Raw genomic sequence first — 26,453 nt, 5'->3', positions numbered from 1 at the left:
CCATCTTGGTATAACTTTTATGCCTAATATAAGGTCAATCATATAAAGTAGAAACATATACATTGAAATTACACTTGCTGTGTGAACACCAATTTATGACTTCATTGGATGGCATGCCTCTGTCTTATTCCTTAAAAAAATGAATCATAAACTAATAAATCACCCAAAAGTGACTGTATATCAAGAGAAAATGGTGGGTTAATGGTTATGACGTGGATCTTGTTATCATTAGTTAAACCTGTCTGAACCCTGGATTTTTTTTCTGCTGTTCATAAGAGTCAGGAGTGGAACGAATGCTGGAAAAGATGCACAGTCAACTTCACTGAACAAAATTCTAAACGCAAAACTTTTGATTTTGCCCCCATTCATCATGAGCTGAACTCAAAGATCTAAGACTTTCTCTATGTACACAAAAGGCCTATTTCTCTCAAATATTGTTCACAAATCTGTCAAAATCTGTGTTAGTGAGCACTTCTCCTTTGCCAAGATAATCCATCCACCTCTCAGGTGTGGCATATCAAGATGCTGATCGGACAGCATGGGTATTGCACAGGTGTGCCTTAGGCTGGCCACAATAAAAGGCCACTCGAAAATGTGCAGTACTATCACATAGCACAATGCCACAGATGTCGCAAGTTTTGAGGGAGTGTGCACTTGGCATGCTGACTGCAGGAATGTCCATAAAAGCTGTTGCCCATAAATTGAAACATCATTTCTCTACCATAAGCCTTCTCCAAAGGCGTTTCAGAGAATTTTATTGATGGCATTTTGAATGCACAGAGATACTGTGATGAGATCCTGAGGCCCATTGTTGTGCCATTTATCCACGACCATCACCTCATGTTGCAGCATGATAATGCATGGCCCCATGTTGCAAGGATCTGTACACAATTCCTGGAAGCTGAAAACATCCCAGTTCTTGCATGGCCAGCATACTCGCCGGACATGTCACCCATTGAGCCTGTTTGGGATGTTCTGGTTCGGCGTATACAACAGCGTGTTCCAGGTCCTGCCAATATCCAGCAACTTCGCACAGCCAATGAAGAGGAGTGGACCAACAGGCCACAATCAACAACCTGGTCTACTCTATGCGAAGGAGATGTGTTGCACTGCGTGAGGCAAATGGTGGTCACACCAGATACTGACTGGAAGGCCCAAGTGCATTTATAATTTTGTTCAGTGTATATTCAAATACCATTTTAAAGCAAATTTATGATAAATGTAGTACAGCATTATGTTTGTGGACAATGAAAAATCATGTTGATCATATAAACTCCAGTATTCGATATTTTGGGAAATGCACTTATTTGCCTTCTTGCAGAGAGTTTCAGCTACAGCCAGCAGCTGGTTAGTTTTGCTTGGCATAAAGACTGGCTCTGTCCAAAGATAACAAAATTTGCCTACCAGCATGTCTAAAGCTCACTAATTAAAATGGTACATCCTTTTTCAAAATGCCTCAGATGAGCAGGTGAGGTTTGTTAAATGTTTAATACAGCACTTGGGGTTTTAATGACTTTTATCAACAGTGACTTTCTGTGTAGTACTTGATCTTTTGAGATTTTATTGATGGTACTGTCCCAAACCAATGTTTTAGTGTAAAATACCTTAAACACTAGAATATAAAAATGAAACATCAGCTGTGGAAGATTAACCCACCAGGACAAGCCACCTGCCTGTAGACAGTGCAGTACATGTAAGGAATCACTCACACTAACACAGCTTGCATCGCTTAGAACAGACAGCCTGCAGATAGGCTCTTGCACCCCTTCAGTCTCGGACGAAATAGCCACAATGCTCTCTTGAAATTGCCCTGTATCCTTCTCTCTCACCTCCCAGACTGGTAATCTGCTCTCTGATGGAGGAGAGCATGTAGCAGAGGTCGGCTCTGACACCTTCTTGGCAGAGCCGCAGAGGCTGGCTCCCAATCCCATTCTCAAAAGCCAAGATGCCCAAAACCCCTGACACAGTGTGTTCGTTTGTGGCCCCTTCTAACTGCCTGAGATATCCTGTCAATCAGCATATCAGAGGGTTTATGTGAACAGAGACATACAGTATTCACACTCAAGATACAGCACGTTTTAGACCAAATTTCTAGTAGATAAGGTGTTACCACTGTATGAATGTAGGCCTAACAGTAGAGGGAGAAGTAAGAGGAATGCACATGTAGAGATTATTTACCCTCCTTCAATTCTTATGTTTTGAATGACAATATCTGGCCAAAGCTTAAATGGTCATACGATATTGCTATTAGCAACTAATTTCAAAGAACACAGTGTACTTTTCTTTCAACATGCTAAGTAGTCCTTGGAAAAACGTGAGAGCCATCAACCGCATGCAGAGCATGACATGAGTGTTTCTGTGTATGCCTGTGTAGGTGTGTGTATGTGCGTGTGTGCATGTGTGTGTTTGTAGTTCCTGGCTTTTGTAAAGGCACCGGGAAGCTCGAGCCGTCCACCCAGGCATGCCTGTGCAGTGTAACCAAGGCTGACTGGCTGACCTCAGACTGTGTGGGCCCTTTAGCAGAAGATGAAGGAGCTTTTTCATTGACACAGGAACAGGAGGTATCGCCTTCCCTTTGCAGCAGCCCTCATTCATACCAGACACAATGCGTTATTATTGGTTTTGAATTGAAATGTTAATTTTGGGAACTGGGCAACTGGGCCTGAGAGTTTGCCCTGCTCATTTCTCATTTTTCACTTGGCTGAGGCGGTCTGTTTCGGTGGGGAGCGTTAACCCTAAACTCACCATGTGTTGCAGCACCTTGGTTCAGCTAGGTAAGGACTGAGGGCCAAACGCAGCATGCCAGAGCTTTCAACATTTGAACTTGACTGGATGTTGAACAGAGCTCCATCATACAAGCGCTGAAAGGTTAGTGGTAAGAGGTGAAACCTGCAAGACACCGGTCCATACCTAGGGAGCAGCCACTATTGATGCTGAGGTCATGGAGGAAAAAACAGCTCTTTCAAGGCCGGTGGTGTGAGGCAGGCAGGTCAGCACTCTGCTGTACAGCCTCACAGAAATGACTGCATCAGCAGGCCCGGCAGATCTATATGACGGGAATTAAACAGCATAATCAAATTGTTTGCGCAACCATTTAGCATCTCATTCCCTCACGGCCCTGGGCCAAACTGACCACTGGAGACTGGCCATCCACAGCAGTAACAAAGTAGGGCAATAACTAACAGCGATTAAAGGAATATTGATGGCCTGTGACACAGAGCATCCTGAAAAATGCTATTTGGTCAAATAGCTGCAATAATTAAGTATATGAGGGTCAGTCAATTTTATCTGCTGCTTTTATTTGGATCGATTATTTAGTAAACTGGCCAAGCCTCAGAGAGTATTATTGCTAGAGAGTGGGGTGTTGATTTCATAGCGCAAGTGCTTCAGCCAAGTCACACAGTGGCAGCTCACAGTGGAAAGGAAACACACAATGGCAGAAGAAGTGCTACAAATATTACTAACATAAGGATTGAGGGAAAGAAACTAAATATCACCACTATCACTTGATACAAGCTGGATTTTTACACTGTCAGTTACTGTACATGTTGAGCTTGCTCTGTGACATTTTAGCCCTTCATTCTTCATTTCAAAACATTATGTTCTTGATAGCTGAAACCTTTCATACTTTTCCCTGATAGGAAAACATTATTTCCTATTAAATATTCTCACCACAGATTGATAAACATTAGCTGAAAGCAAAAATAATGAGTTCTGGCTGTGAAAAACCTCGTGGATTTAATGTGATGCTGTGGTTAAAAATAAACTAGGCCATTTAGAGGCTTCTCTCCCAGTTGATTGATTAAACATTAACCTGCTGGATCTGGGATATTTTTTATTAATCACAGGTGGCACAGACTTAACTGAGCATGAGAAAGGCATGTACAAAAAGACCCCCACACACAAAACACACGCACACTTACACGTCCATGAAATCACGTAATCATAACATATGCCATTTAGTGTGAGCTTTAATCTGATGAGTGATGCAGTTTTAGTGCCGGTGGAACCAGTGGGAGTCAAACATCTAATTCTCGTGGTGCAATTGGGTTATATACGCAGACACACACACAGACACACAGACATCTCCATATCAAACAGCACATTGTGGGAATTGCCATGACCTAATGCATTTCTTATCTTACATTTGATTACACATTTCACGGAGGAAACCATTTTCCTCTTGGTTACAACAAGATGTCCAATGAGAAAACCAACCTTGACTAAAGAAGTGAATCGTTTTTAAAGGAGTGGGTGGCAGACCTGTGATCTTGACCTGTGAGATACACTGTACAGCAACCCAAAATCCCATAAAAGACAGAACAGAGCAAAATCTCTATCAGACCTTCCTCATTTTCCCACAGTCAGTGACTGAGTAGAAGAACCTATCACACTCCAGTAACGTCACTGAATATTCAGGCACTGTAGCAGGCCATTGCTTTGATCTAGCACTGATGTGGGTGGCCAGTATCCACAACTACAACAGTCTTCAATTTGAGCCTGACAGAGCACTGAACCTGCCACTGAAATAGCTACATTTTTCTTGCTGTAACCACGGGTGACTTTTTTGTGCCTGAGGAGGCTTTTATGAGAAAATTGACAAAGTAAATATCCTTTCAGCTGTTTCCCTGATGAATAATGTACGCAGAGACTGATGGACTGCTTTCAAAAAAAAAAAAAAATAAATCAACAGCTTCAGGGTTGTCCCTGCACATCAGCTGTCATCATGTGATGTGGGTGGCGGTCTTGGCGCTGGGGCTTACGGCAGCACACAGGTGCCCTTTTCACTCCCAGGGTAAAATGACAAATTCAATAAACTCGAGACATCTCTCCGGTGCACCTATGGAATCAAACACACCTGACAAGCGGCTGAAGGGCTTCTTCCTAGTCCCTCAGACATCCCATCTTGACGCTCGATATCAATATCTCTGCGGCTGCAGAATATCTTTCCATCTCACTAGCATGCTTTGACACTGTGAGAAGGAATAAGAATATGTGTCAGAGGTTGTGGGACTTGTGGTAAGATTGCAATGAGGAAATTGAATCTGTGAGATGACATTAACAGAGAGTGTCCCCAACTCTGTGTGTGTTTCAGCCCCAGAGCAGACAGGCCTGGCTAGGGTTACCAAACCGTATTTCTGATGGTGAAAGGGCCACAATCAGCCTACTTAATCTTGAAGCTGTTCTTTAAAACCAAAGAAAGACGATCTGTCTCCATTCTACTGTACAAAACAAGGAAACATGTGATTCATTGTAAAATGGAAATGCACATTAAATTAAATTTGCCTTTAGAGGCAATGAGGACAACCCTTGACTGCAGGTTTTTCTGCGATAACAAAAAAGGTGCTTGTACTCTGTCAAAAGACCCAGTCTCATAAACCTACTCTGACCTGAAAGAACAAACCCTAGACATCAAATTTTAAAGAATTAGCATCACAATGGGCTTAATGTCCCCCTTGTAGTAAAAGCCCAGTAAAATGGCCTTGCAATTTCAGTGGTGATGATAAACTGCAAGACGCAGATAGCGGGAGCACTGTGCATGAGACAAACCCTCACTGTATGTTCATTAGCATCCCTGAAGGTTCCCATCTAACGATGAGCGAAACAGAGCACTGAGGCCGTTCTGCAAGCATGAGTGCCTTATTAAAGGATGGGCCAGGGAGCCTCAAGTTTGGAAAGTCTGGTCCACGAGGAGCTCACATTAGGGCTCCCACCTGTTTGTCTGGGTACTCATTTGACACAATAGGTCATGAAATGCAATATGGGCCTGTGCCTCCCTTTCTCACCACACAAAAGCCAAGGAGCGGATGAACTGCAAGATAAATGACCTTGACATTTGGATAGTCTCCAGATCGCTGTGCCATAAAAATAAACTATGCAAAGACAATCTCCAAAACCTCATAAGAGCAAAGCACAACTTCAATGGAGAACAAACAGGAGCAGCAATAAGAGAAAAAAGGTGTCTGGTTTTGGGCAGGATAGATATTTCCTAGAAGACTTTGATTGCTCGTCTGTGATAACTGTGAGAGTGTACAGGCCTGAAAAATCCTGCTCGATGTTTGTACTTACAATCTGGAGGTCTTGTCTTCCAACCAGCTGTGTACACGCAGCAGACAGGCTCCGTTTTCCACAGGAAGTACGATGAGAACCACAGGAAGATAAAACCAGCATGAAATGGCTGGAGGAAAGTGACAACGCAAATTAGGGTAAGGTTTATATAAATATAAAACCAAGAATCACTTTTTTTCTTACAATGAAATACAATTACAGGCAATATTAAGGAAATGAAAGGCAGAGCTGATTGGCAACTCACACAAAAAATACATTTTCAACCTTTAGGGTTTAAAAAAAATCAGTGTTTCATTTCTTTTGTTTGTTTGTTTCTTAAAATCTGAAAGTATTAATCTCATAATGTATCATCACCAAACTGCCAAACTTGTCTGCTTGAGGTCTAGATGGAGGAAACAAATCTTGAAGCCCCTTTGTTGTGGACTTCACCTGCATGGAGAATGGATGCTTATCTTATAAGTCAGAGGTGGATGCACTTTGCTGACCAAAGTTGCAGTTGTGATTTAGACAATAAATGTGCATAATTATATAAATATGTGTAAAAGCACCACAGAAATATGTTCTTGCAGGAAGTGGCCAGGCCTTTGAGCAGGTCCATCAACGGAGTGTGATTGACAGTGTGGGCAGGTGTGGCTGTGCGTCCGGGGGAAAGTGAACTGCGGCCAGCTAAGTGGGGCTCACTATTGTTCTCCGCGAGTCTTTGATCTCTCAGCGGTGGGCCAGAACCTCAGTGGGGAGTCCAGGCCGGGCCCCAGGCTACGGTTTGTATCGACTCAGGGGGGCTGACAGCACATGGCAGAAGATGTAGGAGGGGACTCCAGCTTCCTGTGATCGCCTCCATGCAGCTTCATCTCAACCTGACCTGCTCACTGAAGGACTGTGGAGGGCAGAAACAAGAGATATTAAACAGATGTTATGAAACATCACTGATGCTACTGTCTCTGAGTTAAGAAGCAGTTTACCTTCATTTTTACTTTCTTTCTTTTTGCTTTTTCTCCTGACAGACTAGAATGCACACACACACACACACACACGCGCGCGCGCACACACACACACACACGGCACATCTAAACTTGCTAGCAGCTGTAGAGATCATAAATTGTTCCCCACCTTTTCCTTACATAGATGGCATAAGCTTTTTAAAAATTTCCCCTAATTTATTTATTTTTATTTCTATAAAGCAATTAAGTTTCATTCAGTCATATAAATATAGACAGACACCCTTTAAAATCATTTAAAAAATAAACAAAGCATGCAAGAATTAAGTAAATCATCTCAACTAGTTTTATAAAATAAAAAAAAATTGTACAAATGTACAAAATAATGCTTGACACAAGTTATCTTTGACTGGAAACAAATGATCTTATTGTTGCAGTGTGGCAGCTGTGCATACAGCCCTTACTTAAAGCCAACCCTTTAATGAACCTTCAAGTGTACAGTAAGTGGACAGGAGTGACTTACAGCTAGAGAGAGTAATGTTTCTTTGCTGATGGTTCCCATCCTCTCCAGACCCTGCAGCAAAAGGCCATTCAGCCATTTAGCTCAGACGCTGGGGAAAACAACCAACACTGAAATAAAAACATTAGATAAAATGTTAAGAATAAATCAAAATATGTAGGAGTGTGTTTGTGTTGAGCTCAGAAGATGCAGCACATATGAATCTCTCCTATGAGTGTGTTTATTGTACGCTGAAAGCACATTCTCAGGGTAGCTGCAGAGCGGCGGATGAGACTCACAGCACTACAATAAATTGTGACAGTGAACAGGGCAGACTGGGACAGCCCCTCTTAGTCTGTAGCGATTGTGTTTCAGTGTGTTCTCCCAGCTCTTCCTGTGGTGCTCTGTGTTGTGGAGCAAAAAGCCACTGCTGGGAGCCGCAGTGGAAGAGATCAATTGTACACATTCCTGCCACCTGAGATTCAAGTGTTTCTGTAATACTGCACAGCTCAATCGATACTTAAGCGAGGAAGCAAGAGAGAAAAGCCCAGTCCATGTTTAGTTGTGGGACTACTCAAAGAGATAAAGCGTGTATTTACTTCTGTATATTTATATATTTATGTTTCCCACCTGTTAATAGTAAACATAAAAAATTAGTCATCATGCTTTTATCTAAACAACCATTAAATATATATATATATATACATATATATTTATTATTTTTATTTTTTTCAGACAAGTTTGACCTTATTTTTGTGAATCCTCAATGTGTTGGAATTATTTTTTTCTCCTCTTATTTCAAATATTATTTATAATTTAAAAAATCATAAATTACCCCTTAAATGTAATAATAATAGCATCAGTGACAGAATCAATAACATAAATAATAATACAATAAAAAGAAGAAATGCTGACTTTTTTTTCCTTTTTACAAAATTAAAAGTATATACATATATATATATATATATATATATATATATATATATATATATATAAACTTTATATATATTCTTCAATTAGCAGAGCAGTGAGAATGTGGAGCATTTTCAGTCCTTCTGATCCTTTGAAGGAATCTCTCAAGAGGCCGATGTACTGAACAAACAGAGCTCAGGGGAACAGATGTGACTGTTAAAAAGAAAGCAGGCACTGTGGGCAAGGATCATTTAGCTTCGACGTCTTGAAATATAAAACGTAAATATTGGGGATTTCGGCTTTGTGAAGAGGAGGGAAGAGCGTCGAGGATGCTGGACAGAAATGAGCAGATCCTGTATTGCAGGATGTGCAACGATGTGTTAAATTAAATGCAGCTGTTGAAATACAAAAGGGGAAATTTTTCAGCTTGAATTAAAAAAAAAATGCAGGGAAAATTCTTTCAAAGCCGTCAGAGGCTTTATCCGAATAACCGTGTGATCGTTTTGACAACTTCTTTTGGGGCTTTGTGTCAAATGATTAGATCGTCGCATTCTTAATGAAACGTACATTTCGTCAAAAGACGTCTAAAAAAGCCAACCGCATCCCCCACACATTAATAGTGCTAATGCTGAATTGTGCCTCCTTAAGTTTCGTGTCCTTGCAAAATAACGTGTTTCCCCGCTGAGACATTTTTTGATAAATAAATGGCAGGAGGGAACCAGTCTTGAATTTACTTGATTCAGAGGATTAGTGATTAATTTGTGATTCCAAGGTTTGGCAATGCAGGTGAGAACAAGGTGAAAACTGCGATCTTTTTAAATTAAAGAGCAGGGAAGCTTCTGCTGTTTGTCACTGCATAGAAAAACTGAAAAGAGTCGCACAGGCTGCACAATGGCCCTGGTCACAAATTATCCAAAAGTTTTTTTTATTCTTTTAAATGATTGTCAATGATAAGTGAAAAAATACTGTCAGTATATTTTCAATGGTATGATAAGTAAAGAGGGAATAAAAGCACACAAACACACAATATTTCTTTTGGAAAACTGATGTATTTGATTATTAGAGTAAAGAATTACAGTATCTTAGTTGTTAGTAGGTATTAAAGTGTAGAGAAACTGGACCCATAAAGATCTTCCAACTTTCCAAGAAAGTGCATGTAACAGTCCGAAGGTTGTCAAACCCAATATATATTTATATTTATAAAAACACTATCATTTTGTCCCCTGGCCATGATGGACTTCTCGTGTGAGCTATATGTACATTTTCTTGCGATGGAGTTTGTATTTCCACATCTGAACGTATTTACAGAAGCTTCAACACAAAATTTTGCACTTGATGTCAGTGAGGATGCTGGGACATAGCAGCAACATGGAAATCCAGCTGAGAAACTAAAGGAGAATCCTGCTCATTTGATTGGCTGTCTCAGTTCCAAAAACCAGGAAGTAGGCCAGACCGAACGTTCCCTTCTGTCTTGCTTTCAACAACACCAAAATACAAGCAACAAAAAAAAAAAGAAAAAGAGATTCAGGGAAAAAATATGGAAGTAAACAAACAGTAGAAAGTACAATACACAGAAACGGTAACAACAAAACAAGTTAACACTAAAGAAACCCTTGAAATGTAGCAAACTTCAATGTTTTGTCTTCCTTAAATAAAATAAAGGTAAATAGCAATCAAAAAGAAAGGAACTACAACATCATTTAGTCCCTTGCCTGAATTCATTTGTTTTGATGAGGGGAGGGAGGCATGGACACACAGATGTTAGACCATCTACAGAAGATCAGTGTACATTATTTACAGCAAGTCTGTTTGCTTATTACAGGGCTAATGCATCACATGGACATCAACAGTTCGGTTATAGCTACTACAGACAGAAAATAACTTAATGCCAAGGTAAGGTTATCTACCCAGATATTCTAAGTTTCAAAAGCACATTTGTAAGCACCCATACATACCCATTCTGGCTTTAAAACAAACAAAAACCTAACTGTTAATGCTTCCACTTGGTTTCAAGCAAGGTTATAATCACTAATAAATAAGCTCCTTAAAACTATAACATGTACATTGTACAAAAAAAGCAACTTGTCTTCACACTCGTGTTCGTAAAGATTCAATGGCGAGCAAAGCAGTTCAGTTGAGTTTGTCCCTGTCTTGTTCTCTTTCTTTCTCTTCTTCTGTGTGTCTACATATGTGTACAATATGCCTTCAGGCACCTTCATGTGTCTGTGTGCAACAGAGGACATACACTCTAATTGGTGACAATTTCTTTATTGTCCTCAATGAAGCGTGTGAATCGGAAGTGGGCCCCGTTCTCTGTGTTGGCCATTTTCTCCAAACCAGCAAGAGCAGCGTTGGGCTCCATGCTGTGTAGCTTGTCTAGGCTGCCGGTCAGGCCACCAATGGGAGAGCTGCCCCCATTTCCCACACCACCTGACATGGGTGGGATGCCTCCATTCTGGATGACAGAAATTTCATTTGTCTTCATTGCCAGGCCGTTGGAAAAAGCTGCAGCATACTGGTTCCAGAAACTGGCCGGGTCCCCGTTGCTTGCCCTTGATGCCATGTCCTTCGGGAAGATCTCAGGAAACTTGACTGGGTTGGTACCCAGGAAGGCCATTGGCCCATCCACAGAGAGCCTACGGCCACGTCTGGCAGGAGCACTGTTCCACATGTGTGTGCCCATGTGAACCTATACAGAGAGAGGGGGAGGAGTGAGAAATGGAATAAAAGGGAGGGAGGAGAGAGACAGAGCAATGAGAGGGATGAAAATTAGTGATGTTTACAAACTTGGCCACAAGAGCTGCACATGAGATGATGCAATGGAAAAAATAATAATAATGCTTAAATCCAAATTAAAATAGCTTCACACCCTGTGTGCAGCAGACCAGTTAGTTGCCTATGCTTTGAGAGGTACCAGCATGGTGTAAACATCTTGTTTTGGCATGACTGATACATGCTCTTTAATCTAAACCTTAATTTGCTCATCTCACAAGGGGATCACAGGGCTTGGGGTAAAATTACGGTGTCCAGTTTCATTGGTCTAGCCACAATTGCATGTGACATTTCACCTCTGCCAATAGCCTTTCCAGGACAAATTTTTCCCCTGCTTCCTAAGTCTTGAAAGACACATTCAAATTATTATATTTTGCACTATTTTATGTACAAAATACTACAAAACCATTCAGAGACTTTTCTGTGTTTCCTATAGTGGAGTAGCTTTAACTAAAAACACAGATATCTCTGTATGAAACCAGTTACAACCAAAAGCCAAAGCTTGATTTACTACAACCTTAGAAAATTAAAAATTAACATGTATCCTAAATTCCTCTCTAGGACACACTCAAAAATAATTGACATAATTTCATATTAACTTCACATAATTCTCCCAAGTTTCTGTAGATCATTGAGCAGGATCGTTTTCTTAGTGATTTAAACCTGTGACAGTTTTCACAGAATCTGTTATGGAAAACTACAGGCTGACCTAGCACACAATGATTGCCTCTGGTAATTAATTCTGTGCACTGAATCATTCTTAGCTGATTACATTCTGGAATTTCTACCCAATAATCATATTAGTTGTGTGATTCAGCCTTTCCACTAAGGTAATTTGTTCTCAGAGAGCTTTAATTAATTATACAACATTACCACCTCTTGATGCCTAGTTCTCTGACACGCCGTATAAAAGTAAATAGCTGCTCTGAGACTCATTTTTCACAAACATTCTCACGCACAATCTTTTAGGAGAACAACAGTTGTCTGGATGTTTCAACATTTACCTTGAGGTTTCCTTTGGTGGTGAAAGCTCGACCACAGATACTGCAGGCAAAGGGTTTCTCCCCTGTGTGGGTTCTCTCATGGATCTGTAGAGCACTGGAGGACGAGAAACACTTCCCACAGGTGTTGCAGAAGTGTTGTTTGGGTGTCCTGCGTGGTGGAGCAGCAGAAAGTACTGGAGAAGTGGAGGCAGATGATGTGACCAAGCCAGTGGGCATGTCCTTGTTCTCTTGGTGGAGGGCATGGAGGAAGCCATTGACTCTGGTTTGTTAAGAGAGCCTACAGAGATGAGGGAAGGGGTTGGGCTGGAGGACAGGCTTGTGTTTGATGGCTCAAAGAGCTGTGAGGGCAGGTCTCTCATTTGATGGGTAAGCATGTGTTGCTTGAGGTTGCCCTTGGTGGAGAAACCCCTGTTACAGGCCGTGCAAATAAATGGTCGTTCTTTGGTATGGCTTCGATAGTGAATGTCCAAGGCACTCTGACAAGCAAAAGTCTTCCCACAGATGTCACAGGATGTGTTCTTGATGATGTTACGCTCACGGAAGGGGAATATCATGCCCAAGGGATCTTTTGAGGGATTGACAGATGTCAGGTCCAGGGCTCCAATGTTGGAGGGGTGAGAGTGCAAGAGGCTTGCACTGGTGTGCTCCAAGGATAAGGCCCTATGGTGCCTTTCTTCGAGGCTGGGGGATTTGTGTGGTTGTGGCTGCATGCTAGTGGGAGATGGCGCCTGCATGGAGGAGGTAGATTCTGACACAGCTGGACTCCCGGCGCTTTGGCTTTCAACATCCCCTTCCAGAGACGAGGAGTCATTGGTGAGGCAATCCCCCTCAAATAAGCCATTTGCCATAGCCTTCATGTGACTGGCTTGTAGCTCTGTTTCATTATTGTGGGCATTCTCTCTTCCATTTTTCTCTTGCCCCTCCTGGCAAGCCATTTCAGGGGGAGCTGGGGAGTTACAAAAACTGTCATGGGAAGCATCAGCTGACCTGGGTGTGTCTGGCACACTGCTATCTGGGCCCTCCTCCATTCCTTCAATGTTGTCATCAGAGAAATTGTCCAGATCATCAACATTTCTCTCCTCAAATGAGCCAGTGTCAGAGGCCATGGACTCTGGGTAACTCTCTGGCAGAGGGGTGTTGGGGATCTGCCCACCCATGTGCATTCGAATGTGTTGCTGTAGAACCACAGCATTTGTGAACTTCTTCTGACAAATAGGGCAGGAGTGTTGGACTCTAAGAGGAGGCATGGCCCTATGGACACTGTAGTGGGTCTTAAGATTTCCCTTGGTAGTAAATGCCCTACCACAAACTTTACACTTAAAGGGCCTTTCCCCAGTGTGAGTGCGATAGTGCATTTTCAGAGCACTTTGGCAGCTCAGCACCCGGTGGCAGATGACACATTCGTTTGGGTCTGTCACCTTCCTGTCAATGTTCTCCACAAGCTGCTGTAGCTTGGATGTCTCTGACCCCTGGAGAGGATCCAGGATGCCTCCAAAGGGAAACTTAGCCTTGAACTGATCAGACATAAGAGGCATGAGTGGGTTGGTCATCATGGGTGGGCTGTTAGACGTTGTGTAGTCGGCAGTGCTCTCTGAAGCAGAGCTCACATTTGTCATGAAGCCTGACGAGTGGCTGCCATCTTCAGTTTTCCCATTTGAGGTAGGAAGAGTTGCACCTTCACCCTCTTCAGACACTCCATCATTACTTTTAGCTAAAGGCTCAGCAGCACCCGAGTCACCCTTTGCAGTAACAGAAGGGCTAGTTATGGCTATCGAATGATCTTCCTTTTTGATGAAATGTGGCAGGCTCGGCATGGTTGGTGGCAGCAGCATGCCGACTGAGGAAGTCAGAGTGGGCAAAACTGGTTTGCTGTCTAACCAGCTGGTGACAGGTTTCTCAGGGGGCATAGACATGCCATATGGAATGCCAGTGCTTGTTGGTATGTTATCTAAATGCTCAGGAACAGGGTAGGGGTTCATCTGAATGTGTGGGTATTTTTCTTTGTGGCGCTGGAAATGCACCTTCAGGTTACCACGGGTGGAGAAGCGGTTGCCACAGATATTACACTTGTATGGTCTCTCACCAGTGTGAGAGCGCAGGTGGATTTGCAAGGCACTGTCACTCCCAAACACCTTGCCACAAAATCTACACTTATGCTTGAAGAAAGCTTCGTCAGAGCTGCTCTTGTGTTCAAATGAAGTGACATTTGGTGGCTTGCCTTTCGTCCGCTGGGCCAAAGCTGCTAAGGAGTTGAGGTCCTCTACGGTGGTGCCAACACTGGGCAGAGAGCTGGAGAACATGGGATTTCCAGGTGGGGGCTGAGGTAGAAGGGGATTCACTGCAGAGTTTAACAAGCTACGCATTCCAAATGCTGGCGTGGATGACTTAGCTACTGAGGAGTTGCTGAGCTGAGAGTGGAGGCTACTCATATGACTCTGCCTCTTGTCAGAGGACTGGGCATTGGCTGTTGATGGCCCCAGTGTGCTAATGCTCTGAGATGTCTCACTGCTGCTTGGGTTGGACTGAGGTAGCTGTGCCGCTGCAGCCAGCTGCTTTAGGCTGCTAATACTGGCTGACTGACTAGCCAGGTTCTGCGCTAGGCCTGCGGCTGCAGCCAGCTGTTGGGAGAGATGTGAGCTGAGTGTGGTCAGTGGGCTGGCAGCAGGCCCCATTGTGCCTGGAGCAGGAGTTGGGGGCACCTGCATTTCTGGGGACTGTGAGGCCAGAAGCAGTATCTGATGACGGATCTGCTCGATAAGCTGCAGCTGGTGGATCTGTTGCTGTTGTAGGGCTAGGAGCTGCTCCATTAGGGCTGGCACTGCCACCCTGGGACCCCCGGATGAACGGGCCTCTTGGGAGAATTGGGCTACAGCCACTTTGGTGCTCTGCAGATTTTCAATTATGACATTGCTGTTGATCATGGAGAAGTTCCCCAGTTCAGTCAGGTTACTGAGCTGTGGCAGGGGGCAGAGATGGCAGAAGTACCTACTGCAGGTCCAGAAGTTCCCCTGCTGCCATGACTGCTGATTGTGTTGATAGGGCTCCCACTCTCTGTATGACTGCCTTCTTCTTCATGACCACTGCTCATTCCGGAAACATCCACGTCCATGGATTCGTCTTTTTCAAGAGTGTTAGGCTCCAAAAGGTCACTGCACTCTGTTTGATCAGTGTTAATAGCTGTGTCATTCATCTGGTCATCGAGATTATTGGGAGGAGACCCAGGGGAGAAAGTTCCGGTGGGGGAGGCAGGATTTTCATTCACTATCAGAACTAACTGATTCTTAGTGCAATTCTTCTGGTGCTCCTCAAGATTTGATAGTTCAAAGAACTCTGCGCAACATCTGCTACAGACATGGGCGTCTGACTCCTTGCAGGGGGGGTCCTCTGAGCAAAGTTCTGTGTCCCCTGAAAAAGAGGAAACAGAGGATTAGTGATTAGAAATGTTTTGCAGCTGAAGAAGCAGCTTTATCTCCTCAAATTCCATTGTTGTTAATCTTAAGTTAATCAGTTTTACACTTATCCCCTTGATGTGTTCACAAAAACAACGATCGAAAGGCAACAATAAGCCAACAGAAATGAGAAAAGGCCTTATTCAATGCAGTGGCCTCTGAAACATGATAAGAGGGGATACAAAATCAATGGGAACTACTCAAATATTGCTTAAAAGTGATCTTTGAAGATGTACATCTGGGTTTCATCAACCCAAACAAAGGTAATCATTTTCTCCAGATAATCCATCAAAATATAGAATAGAGTGAAGTGAGGACATTGGGTCTTAATGAAATTTCATAGAAAGGCATTGATTTCCTATATTCCATGCCCTTCAAAGTCTACTTGTCCACTTGCTGCAAATCAAGCATTTGAAGGACTTATTAGACTTTCAATTTGCTGTCAACTTTGCTCATTTTCAGCCAACTATGGACATCTTAGACAGGTTATCTATGTCACTAAACTAATTTGTATCCACTCAGGCTGCAGTCACAGAGAGACATGAACAACAGAACCTGTGACATCCAGGCTGATGCGTGCACATACAAGCTCAAAGCAAAACAAAAGAGAAAAGAATTAGAAAGTAAATAGTGACTTATTTAATATGTATGATATGAAATTATTTGTCATGGCTAAAATGTCTGCCATTCAATACATTACATTTTAAAAAGTCACCAGACTTTTGTTCCATAATCGTGAATAAACGTTGACCCCACACATTAGCAACCACAGAAAAGGCACTACAGGCACTGTAAATTCTTCTGGAAAAAAAAGCAATGGAAAAACCTTTGTTTGTTTTGTTTAAATAAATGACTTGGTCGAAACTTAATAGCAGGGCAGTACATAAGAATGCATGCATCACAAACTTGCCAAAACTGAGAAACTGGACATACCAGCTCACAGAAATGCAATTCAAACACAGCAACTTCTGTTGTCACTGAGATGAAACTTCAAAAGTAATGACCACCTTTCAAATGCGCACACAAACAAGTTGTTTATTTTCTATTTTGATAAACAGGACAAGTCAGGGAGTGAAAAGGCAAGACGACACCCTGCCCCCAGAGCCACTGCTGTGCTCCAGACTTTCCTTATTCTTTTCCCTCTTTGTCACACTAAAATCTTGCTGTTTAACATACAAGTTGATTTACAAATTGCATTTCTCTATGAATCCCTTTCACTGTGGCTCTGGCCCCTCAACACTTTCATCAGGCCCAAGAATTCATTTGCAAATGAAACCCAGAGAAGTGCAGCTCTGCCCCACAGAGAGACAGGATGCCTTCCCATTGTTCGCGCAGCATGGGAGCGGCGGGGATCGTCGGCACAGCCTGGCCCTGCTCATCTCAGTCGACTCAAAGCAGATCCTGTTTAATTCAGGGATTATCTCCCTCAATGTTTCTCTGCTCAGAGACATCAGATAACGCAAAGTTGCCATGACAGTAAACCCTGGCCCTCACACCACCAAACCATGCAAACAGGGAAGACTCAACTTTAATGATAACTTTTCATGTTAAATCCCCCCTTCCACCCACCCGCCTACCTACACTCCAAGCGCTAATTTTGAAAAAATGTGTTTCATTCATAGTGTGAGAAAAGTGAGGATTAAATGAACCTTTTCTCTGTTCTCAAGGCTGACTGTACACATATTATTGCAAAAAATATCTAATCATATGACACTGAGTGGGATGAAAAGATCCATACAAAAGAAAAACAACTTCTGGAATATGCCTAATAAATAACTAAAATATGTGTGTGTGTGTGTGTGTGTGTGTGTGTGTGTGTGTGTGTGTTGTGCATGTACATGTGTGTGCATGCTCACATAAGAAAAATAATGCGCTACAAACGATGCATTTACTATTTCAGAAACAATGTTGTACACTGAAATTAAATTAAGTATTTCACTCATACACGTACTTCAGAGTGTTTCTTTAAAACAATCCCAAAGCAAATATGATAATATTTTAAGTAACGCACATTTTTAAAAATATCCTACAAATCAAACGATTTTCAATTTTTACTTCATTTTTAACATGCAAATGCAAAAAATACAATAATAAAACTATCACTAAAATACATAATTGCAAAAAAAAACAAACAAGAAAAAAAACAGAAAGAGATGACATTTAGTCCCAAAATTATTTGTGCATTTGTATTTTACTAATTAAGGCACTGGAGCAAAATATTTTCATCAACATTGTGAAATGCTGCAGTGGTCAGTCTCCTCTTCTCTAACTCTTATCTGAAGTTTAATGTGAGAGAAGAAAACAATAATAATGTCCTTAAAACTGCAAAACATAAGAATCATTTTTCATCAGTAACTTCAATTTTTAACGCCGCTACAGATTTTCTCTTTAGACTGTGCAGTACTAGTATGTTTTACTTTACTTGACAACAGAGAAAGATCAAATCAAAACTGAATCAATGCATGACTACAAATCCACTGTCCACATGAGACTAGTATAGCAAACAGCGCAGATGCTGGCATTAGGCTTAATTCTCAAAATAGCATGGATTAACTTAGAATTAAAATTAAGATAAAGTCAACCTAATATAAAGATGGAGTCTGAAAAACTTCCATGGAATCTCTATCAAAAGCACAATGTAAGCAGTGCGCAGGGCTAAAGGGCGTCAGGAGCGACAAAGAGCAGAAGACAGAGCTTCTAAGAGATTGACAAAAGTCTGAATATGAGAGACAAGAAAGCAAGGATTAGTCGAAAAAGTTGACGGCGAGCTTTGTGAAGTCCTACATTATTTTTTCGCAGGGGGCCTCTGTGAGCCTCTTGACACTTGTAACTTCAGGAGGGTTCTGCTCTCATCGTCTCCAGCCCTCAGGACTCATCTCACTGAACACTAGATGGGGTTCCACTAAAGCTGCCGTGGTCCAGGACAAGACTCAAATCTAACAAGCTCTGCCCCGGTGACATGCTTAAAGCTCAGGGGGAGGGAAAAAGGCAAAGCAAGTCCTTCAGGCTACACCTAGACTCACACCACATAAACACTGGCAAAATGACAGGCAACGGCACTCTCTGTTTGCACGGAACAACAGTGCAAAGGGGGCTGCCCTGCCAATCTCCCGTCTAGGGGGGGCCACTCTGATAGGGCGAAAGGGGATGGCCACAACATTGATAAGGCCTCACACACGCACACACACTTAAATAAAAAGCTGAGGCCTTGCTGGGCTGCCTGCAGCTCCGATCAGCAGGGTCAATGGCGAGGTAGAGAGGAACACACTGGGCCCTGAACTCTCATCACCTCCATACAGAGGGACACTGGCAAAGGTTAAAACAGCTCAACATCCCACCCTCTGTGGCTCCCACTCTGACCTCCCAGTAACTATGGCCCCCAGCATCACCGATATTCAAATACAATGACTGTCTGTTTTCACTTCCGGCTACGAAACTCTCCAGAAAACACACAGCACACTTGCTACGCGTACTGTCTTACCTTAATACCCTAAACCTAAAGACAACATGTCCATGCCCTTATAATTACACACAGGAGACACTTGCAACATTTTTTATCATGTGGCATAGTATTGGACATAATTGAGAAATGTTGTTTTCTGCAGCCTGCCAGAGTCTGTGACAAAAGTAACTCTTCATTAAGTTAATTAGATTTAATGGAAAATGCTGGAAAAAAACAGGACTCAGGAATTAACTAGGTTTTGCATTAATCATCAAGTTCCTAAAAATCATGTGAAATGGGCTGCAAATACCTTTTACTATGCATGGCTTTCTCCTGAAAGAAGCAAGTGTTTCTTTCAAATTACCTGCACATGCTTTTCAGGCAGTACTAAACACAATGTGACTTTGAGAATATTTACATTGCACATAATCAATTTTATAGGCCATTTCCAATAGGTCTAGGCAAGGCCAAAAATTCGTTCTCATTGTACTGGTATGGTTTTTAAGGGACTGCCTTATTTTTTTTAGTACAAATTTAAATAATGACAATTATAAATGTTGTGCAGCAAAATTCTGCTGCATGACAGACCAAAGACAAGCTTGTATTTAAATTTAGAAAATTTCAGCTTACAGAAATACAAGACAAAATATAAATCACTGTTATTTTCTATAACATATTTTCTGGTAATGAGCCCTTTGATAGAAAAGTCAACATGTCGGTCACAAAAACACACGTTACAATGCAACGTCCTGTTACGCAATTCAACGGTTATTAATCACATCCTTCAATCTTATGCCATCGTTTTGTTTAAGTTCAATTTTATATTCTCTTTTCAACAAAAATGTAACAATTCACAATGAATTGCAGCTTGACTGGGTATTGCTGGCCTCTGAAACTCTGAGCTCCAGCACACAGTCCTGAATTTCCAGTTCTGAGAGCCACTTCGTGAACACTGATTTCACATATAAGGCGCAACGGAACCGTTAAAAGAGTGTATTTCACTTTACGAACAAAGACTCATCACAGTTAGGCTATATATTTTTCACAGCAGGCCGAAGATCCTCTGCCTTAACTTCTCAAAAGTAAAAACGAACAAGCCTATTTATTAATGTTTTGGTTGAGAAAACTATAAATGATTTTGCAAGAAAAGAAATCGAGTGTGTCAGTAAAACTTCAGTTCTCTGTGCTGCTGTTTGAACAAAAAGTGTAAATGATGAGTATATTTTCGGGATCTGGGAGGGATGTGTGCTCATCTGCGCTAAATTTCATCCAGCTTTTAGCAATAAGGCAGGCTAGTGTGGAAAACAAACAATGACTAAATGAATCAGATTTTCATTAAAGAGGGAACACACTGCACGAGTCTACAGCGCAGGACTGATACACACGAACGGGGGAATTTCTGATTCCGGGACCCAGGAAAAGTTGGAGTCCCGGCAGGAGCGACAGGGTGGTCCATCGATGCGGCGAGACCGACCGCTGAACACAGGGAAGCCTCGGAGAGGACCGAAAACTAAGCAGGCTTCTCATTACAGGAGAGGATCAACGTTGGATTAAAAACATGATTTAAAGCTGAAGTGGGGAGGACAAAGTTGTGAAACTTTTAAACACACACAGACGCAGCGTAAGCCTGAAGAGAAATCGTTATTATCTTGAACTTATTTATCTTTTATAGTCAAGTTTACAGTTAGACCGATAATGGAGTATTTGGTGTTAAAAAATAAAATAAAATCAGTTCTAAATTCCCGTTTCAACTGGAATAAAGTGAATTAAAGTAAATTAAAGTTAAATGAGTAAATGTAAATCCTTAGCATTAAGTTTTCTGAAAAGTGTTACAGACCTCCATCACCAAGACGCCGGATTTGCAAAGAAATAAACACCAACAAAAAAAAATAAACAGTAGTAGGCTATAAAGTCCAATTCAAAGTATGAACTTTAACCGTCAGATGTGGCCACAGACACGATAAAACACACCAAAAAAGTGACATACTCATGGTGCTTGGATAAAAGGAGCGATAGGATACTTGGACTCACCATTGTGCTCCGATAAGGGCAGATGAGGGTCGGATTGGAAGTGTTGCGGCTTCGCTTGTTTCCTCCGCGACATGCTGGCTGGCACATCAGCAGGCAAAGAATAAAAAAATGACTACAAAACCTTCTCAAAAATTACGTAAATCGAGCCCATCCACCGCGCATGTGCCCCGTTATGATTATCAATAATGCTCTGCGATTAATCATACGGGGGGGGCTTCTTTGAAAGGCGATTGGCACCTCGCCAGCCCCCCTCCTATTCAAATGAAGTCTCTTTAATCAATTAGCTCCTGATTTGCTGGGGACTCTTGTCTCTCTCTCTGCTCCCACCCAATGAGTTGATCCGTATGGGGAAGAAAGGCTGGGTTTTCCAAACTCCCTTTAGATACGGTTTAACCCCTTCTGTTAGCCAAGTCAAATCTTATCTTGACTACTACAGGGGAATGTCAGCGTCTCGAGTCAATGCCTGCGACAGTATCTTTCAATCTTCCACATTGATCAAGCAGCGATCACAGTTTTTCTTTGCGTTTTCCCCCCTCCTGTAGATGTGGACTGGTTGGAGGCTTGCAACTCAAACCTCCGCGATCTCCTACTAACTTTCTTCTCTCTTCAGCCCGGTAGTCCGTCCTCCGCTCTTGCATTAAGATCGCTGTAATTCAGCTTTTGTTGTGTTGTACACGGGCACCTACTCTCTGAAGAGTTTCAGTCGAGGCTCCCGGTGCGCTAAAACGCAGTGTCGCGCGAGCATGTTCCGTGCGTAAATGGCACCGGTACGGGTTCCCAAAAGTCCACAGTGTGTTCCGACGTCCCAATCAGTATCATTTGATTATTATTAGTCGAAAGAGGGGTTACTTAGTAACACGTTTTCATCACACACTGCATTCCGCGAATAAACAAACTTTGAGGGCCCGTGCAGCACTGGGACAAATGTGGAGCCCGGCCCATCGATGATCTGATTGGTCAGCAGGCTATTCAGTCATGCTGCCATTCACCTCCACCTCCTCCCTCCCTCCTTCTCACCCTCTCTCTCTCTCTCTCTTTCTGCGCACAGCAGATCCAAACGCTTTGTGCGCACCGGGATGATCAGTGGTAAAGACATCGGAGACAAGTCTGTTCATCTGAATGGGGATAAATAAAGCTTTTAATTTCTGCCCCAAACCTTTGTTTATTTTTATTTTTTTTTAGCGAATGTCTGTTTCACACTCACGCCATGTGGGCTCATCTGCATTTCACGCCATCCATTTAACTCTTAGAGACAAACTTTTTTTGTCTTTGCATCTTCACCATCCAGTGGGTTGTTTGTACAGTAAAAGCAATATGAATGACCTCTCAAAAGCGGGACGTTTTGACTTTTGCCTTTTCATTTTTACAAACGATAACTGAGCAAAATAATACATCTGGTAACTGACAAGAAAATAACATCTTAATCAACCCTGTAAATAAGTTATGGACCACTCACACACTGCACATGATTATTATAACTACTATTATTATTTGTTATTATTATTATCGCCCTAAATAATGCACTAACAGGAGTGCGTCTTCAGTGGGGATGTTTTAAGAGGGCAAGAGGTCCCATAGGAGCTTCATGTGAATGCTGAGGCGAGTAGATTTATTACGTGAAAAAGATAAACGAAGCTCTCAGTCGAGCTGATTTTGAGAAATGAAGATAATAATGTTACTATAGGTGATGCCTCGGATGCCATTATTTTTCACTGAATATTTAAAGAGCGGCTGCAGGCTAGATGGATCTGGTCCTCTCTTGTGTCAGCTATCTTTTAGTTTCGACAAGCCTTACTATTTACTTATTCATGAAAAAAAAGGGAAAGAGCAAGGGGGAAAATCAAATACTTCTGATGGCTCCAGTGATCTGCTTTATCAATGCGTTATGCCAAATATTTAAAGAATGTATATCATTTTAAATTGTACACATTATTGTGGTATTGATAGATGTCTGAACTGTCTATCAGACAATGGGACCAAATCTATATGTAGACTGTGACTAACAAATTCAAACAGCAAATGATCATTAATAGGGGAAATGTATATGTGCCGTTAAAAAGCCCATGCAATTATGTGCACCAAACTTGAAATTGCTGGGAGAGGAAAAAAGGGGTCTGCAATATTGTAATGTCCCGGGCGGGAAAATCAATGGCCAGTTAATTGATGTGAGTGTTGGTGTGAGATTGTAAACAGGGTGATTTGCAGCCCAGCCGAGCGGGAGACATTTTAAATGGGATTCACTCGGGACGGTGAGGATACAGTGTTAACAATCATGGGCTGAATGACACAGACGGACACAGTTTGGGGACCCACCAGATATATCTCAGTGTCAGCGCCTGGAAAAGTTTTCAACTTTGACTTCATATTATTATTATTATTTTTTTTTTTTTTGCAATTGTCTGATTACTTGTCGATTATAAAATATTATAATATCCAGCACATAATTAATTGTACATTTGGACAGCTTTGAAAGAGGAAAGTGGTGGTGGGGGGGGGGGGGGGGGGATATTCTCACTACATGATTTTAATAAAAGGAGGCTATCATACTAATAATAGATATTTAAAAATGGACATTAGGATTTCATATATATATATTTTTTGTCTATAATTAATCAAAAAATAATAAAATAGCCACACATCTAGTCCAAATATTATACCAGTTACAATCTGTCAACATGAAATGAGTGACTTTGTTGCAGGGGAAAATGACAGAAACCTTCCGCGCATAAAAAGTGTGCATTTGTCTGTTACCCGCGATCAATGCTGTGCGCAGCATATCACAAAAGGTCCAGCCCAGTGCCATCATTCACTATTATCACTGACATCCCATGATTGATCATATAGCTCAGAAACACTGGGCGTTTGACCGCATAATGTGATAGTTAAGGCGGGGAATCTCCCAAACCCTAGTTGTTAGTGATCCTCAGCCTGTGTATTTCTAACTAGAAAGCCCCCTTCTTCTGTGTGACACCGCATTCAACACGTGGTGGGTTTCTATTCACGGCCCTGCTCCCTGCTCGATGCGATGCCTAAAGAATTACAACTAGCTGGATCAGGCCTTCATCTAGGTCAGCTGCACGTGTGTGTGTGCTTGTGTGTCTCTGTGTGTGCGTGTGTGTGTATGTGCGTGCGAAAATGAGAGTGGCAAGACCAGAAAATGGGCAAAACTTATAAGGGTTTTGGGGTTTGCAAGGGTGCATAGTCTCAAGACTCCAGAATGTTAGCACAAGTGGAGGACTAATTGGTAAGACTGTTGTTTCATTATTATACCATAATTATTTGATCTGATTTTCATCCAATCAGTTAAATATGTAAGGCCCTTTGATTAAAAAGTACTAATTCCAAGTTATGGCTATAGAATTAAGAGGGGCCTTCTATGTTAATACACAAAAACTTATGTCAGCTGATACAGACAGCCTTTATTCGGGACTTATTAAATACATGTAAAATAATTTTCATAGCAGACTAAAAGTATATTCTTGCCATGCTGAGCCTTATTTTTGATTAACAGTAAAGCCTCTGACCATGATCATTCCCAATACAAATATCAAGAAGTGCATGGCCTTATTCATGGCATGCTGACGTCTTGCAAAAGGATTAGGAGCTTGATTAAAGGGATTGTTGTAAGCTGGCCTCATGCTCAAAGAAATAAAGAAATAGGTCCACATTTTCCTTGTATCAAGTCACACACACTGTCACTGTATGGCTCTTAATGGCGCTGCACAGCTTTGTTCAAAGTGTAACTGCAACAATGGAGGAAATGGAAAAAGTAATATTTTATACATTATTTAAAATGTCAAAATTACTTTCAACAAATTTCTAGTAATTTATTCCACTCTTTATACATATTTATAACGTATGTTTTTATAGGAATACCTTTTAAATGATCAAATTAACTTAAGTTTGTAAAACAATGTTTGGATTGCAATGGAAACTTTCAATATTTCTGGTATGAACTGAAATTACAGATGATCAGAATGCAGCATTTAGAGCTCTGTTTTGCCACTAACGAAACCACTTTGAAAAATTGCCTGCATTAAAATTCAGTACCTGCAGCAGTAGAGAACAGCCTCCATTAATTAAGAGATCAAACCCTTTCTATTGTCCTCGAGCAGCCCTGCCACCACTTGTCCCACAGATTGTCTCCCCCCATTGTGCCCCCTGACAACTTCCTGCAGCATCACCCAATATCAATGGGCCGTGTTTGTTTTTACATTATCTCAGCTGCAGTTGCAGGCGCCCCCCTTTCATTCCTGTCTTGTTTGAGGGAAAACAAGCAAACGTTCAAGAGTATCACAGAGGTGCCAGAGGTCACTGGCCCATCACACACTGAGTCCCCAGTGTGTGTGAGTTTACATGTGCCACTGGTACAGACATCCGTGACACACTCACACTCCCGCACACTCTGTGAGACTGTGTGTGTGTATCAGCTGTAGTTGCCCAGGTACAAGTGTTAAGAGATGTGTGCCAAAGGATACCTGACTAGGAGTCTCGTCCTTATAGTTATTAGTGAGAGAGGCAAGGCTTCCAGCAGTGTCCTGTCCTGAAACCAGATACCACAGGCGGTGTGCTCTCACACAGAAATTCTGTCATACCCTCTTATATAGTTTGCAAACACTAGCACACTTTTGTGCTGATTTATTTAAAAAAAAAACTATCAATTAGCCTTTTGCTAGTGTGAAACACAAAAACAAATCCATACTGTACTTACATACCTTAAATCTGAAACTAGACAATTATTTCTAAAATATTTTTTATAGATATATCAGTAATTTGAAATAGTAAAATAAGGAAATTCTATGTATGTATATATGTTATATTTATAATGTACGTTCTATTAACAAGACTTTATGTCTGTTTCTCATTATCCTGCAGCTGGCTTTTTTTTCTGAATAGATACATTTGCAGAGATGCAATCATTAAATCCTCCAATTGTTATGATACAAATTTACTTGATTGTATCTGATTAAACATGCTCGCTTGAGTTGCATTAACGAGAAACACCATGGCACTGGACGACCACCAAGACTCCCATTTTAGCTCCTTCGTATTCTTGAAAAACACATTCTGCTTTCATATGACATTGACGAATGATATTTGGATGAAGAGAGATGCTTAGCTCGTTAGATGTTTCACAGAATAGCGCTGGATTATACTGACACACATCACTAAGACTGGAGGTTACAGAGGAACCAAACACTCCCAACATCTTGAAGAAATCACAGACATCACCCCCCGAAAGCTGAGTGTTTATGTATTTTTAAGAACCTGGAAGCAAAACAAAAAATTACACATTGAATTATCCCTACATTACTTCACTCGCTCGTAAACACCGAA

General features: G+C 41.7%; 1 protein-coding gene and 1 long non-coding RNA gene across 2 annotated transcripts; both read right to left on the bottom strand.

Annotated features, from left to right (window-relative positions):
• Window positions 1-1,538: 1,538 nt before the first annotated feature.
• On the bottom strand, window positions 1,539-8,405 carry LOC119889761. The gene is made up of 2 exons (XR_005442153.1): window positions 7,531-8,405; window positions 1,539-6,946 (listed from the first exon to the last, which is right to left on the bottom strand). It is a non-coding gene; the product is annotated as an uncharacterized LOC119889761 (long non-coding RNA).
• A 1,042-nt stretch (window positions 8,406-9,447) lies between these two features.
• sall1a (spalt-like transcription factor 1a) lies at window positions 9,448-22,016 on the bottom strand. The gene is given in 5 exon segments (XM_038700788.1): window positions 9,448-11,107; window positions 12,195-12,463; window positions 12,466-15,159; window positions 15,162-15,599; window positions 21,117-22,016. Coding segments are annotated over 5 exon segments (3,915 nt in total). The 5' UTR covers window positions 21,190-22,016; the 3' UTR covers window positions 9,448-10,666.
• Between the last annotated feature and the right edge of the window lie 4,437 nt (window positions 22,017-26,453).

The sequence above is a fragment of the Micropterus salmoides genome, unplaced genomic scaffold (assembly GCF_014851395.1).
Source record: "Micropterus salmoides isolate LMB-PRFRI ecotype aquatic unplaced genomic scaffold, ASM1485139v1 Ms_hic_scaffold_6, whole genome shotgun sequence".
NCBI classification, from domain to species: Eukaryota; Metazoa; Chordata; class Actinopteri; order Centrarchiformes; family Centrarchidae; genus Micropterus; species Micropterus salmoides.
Note: the sequence above shows the minus strand (reverse complement) of the source record. Positions and strands in the feature narration are given on the sequence as shown.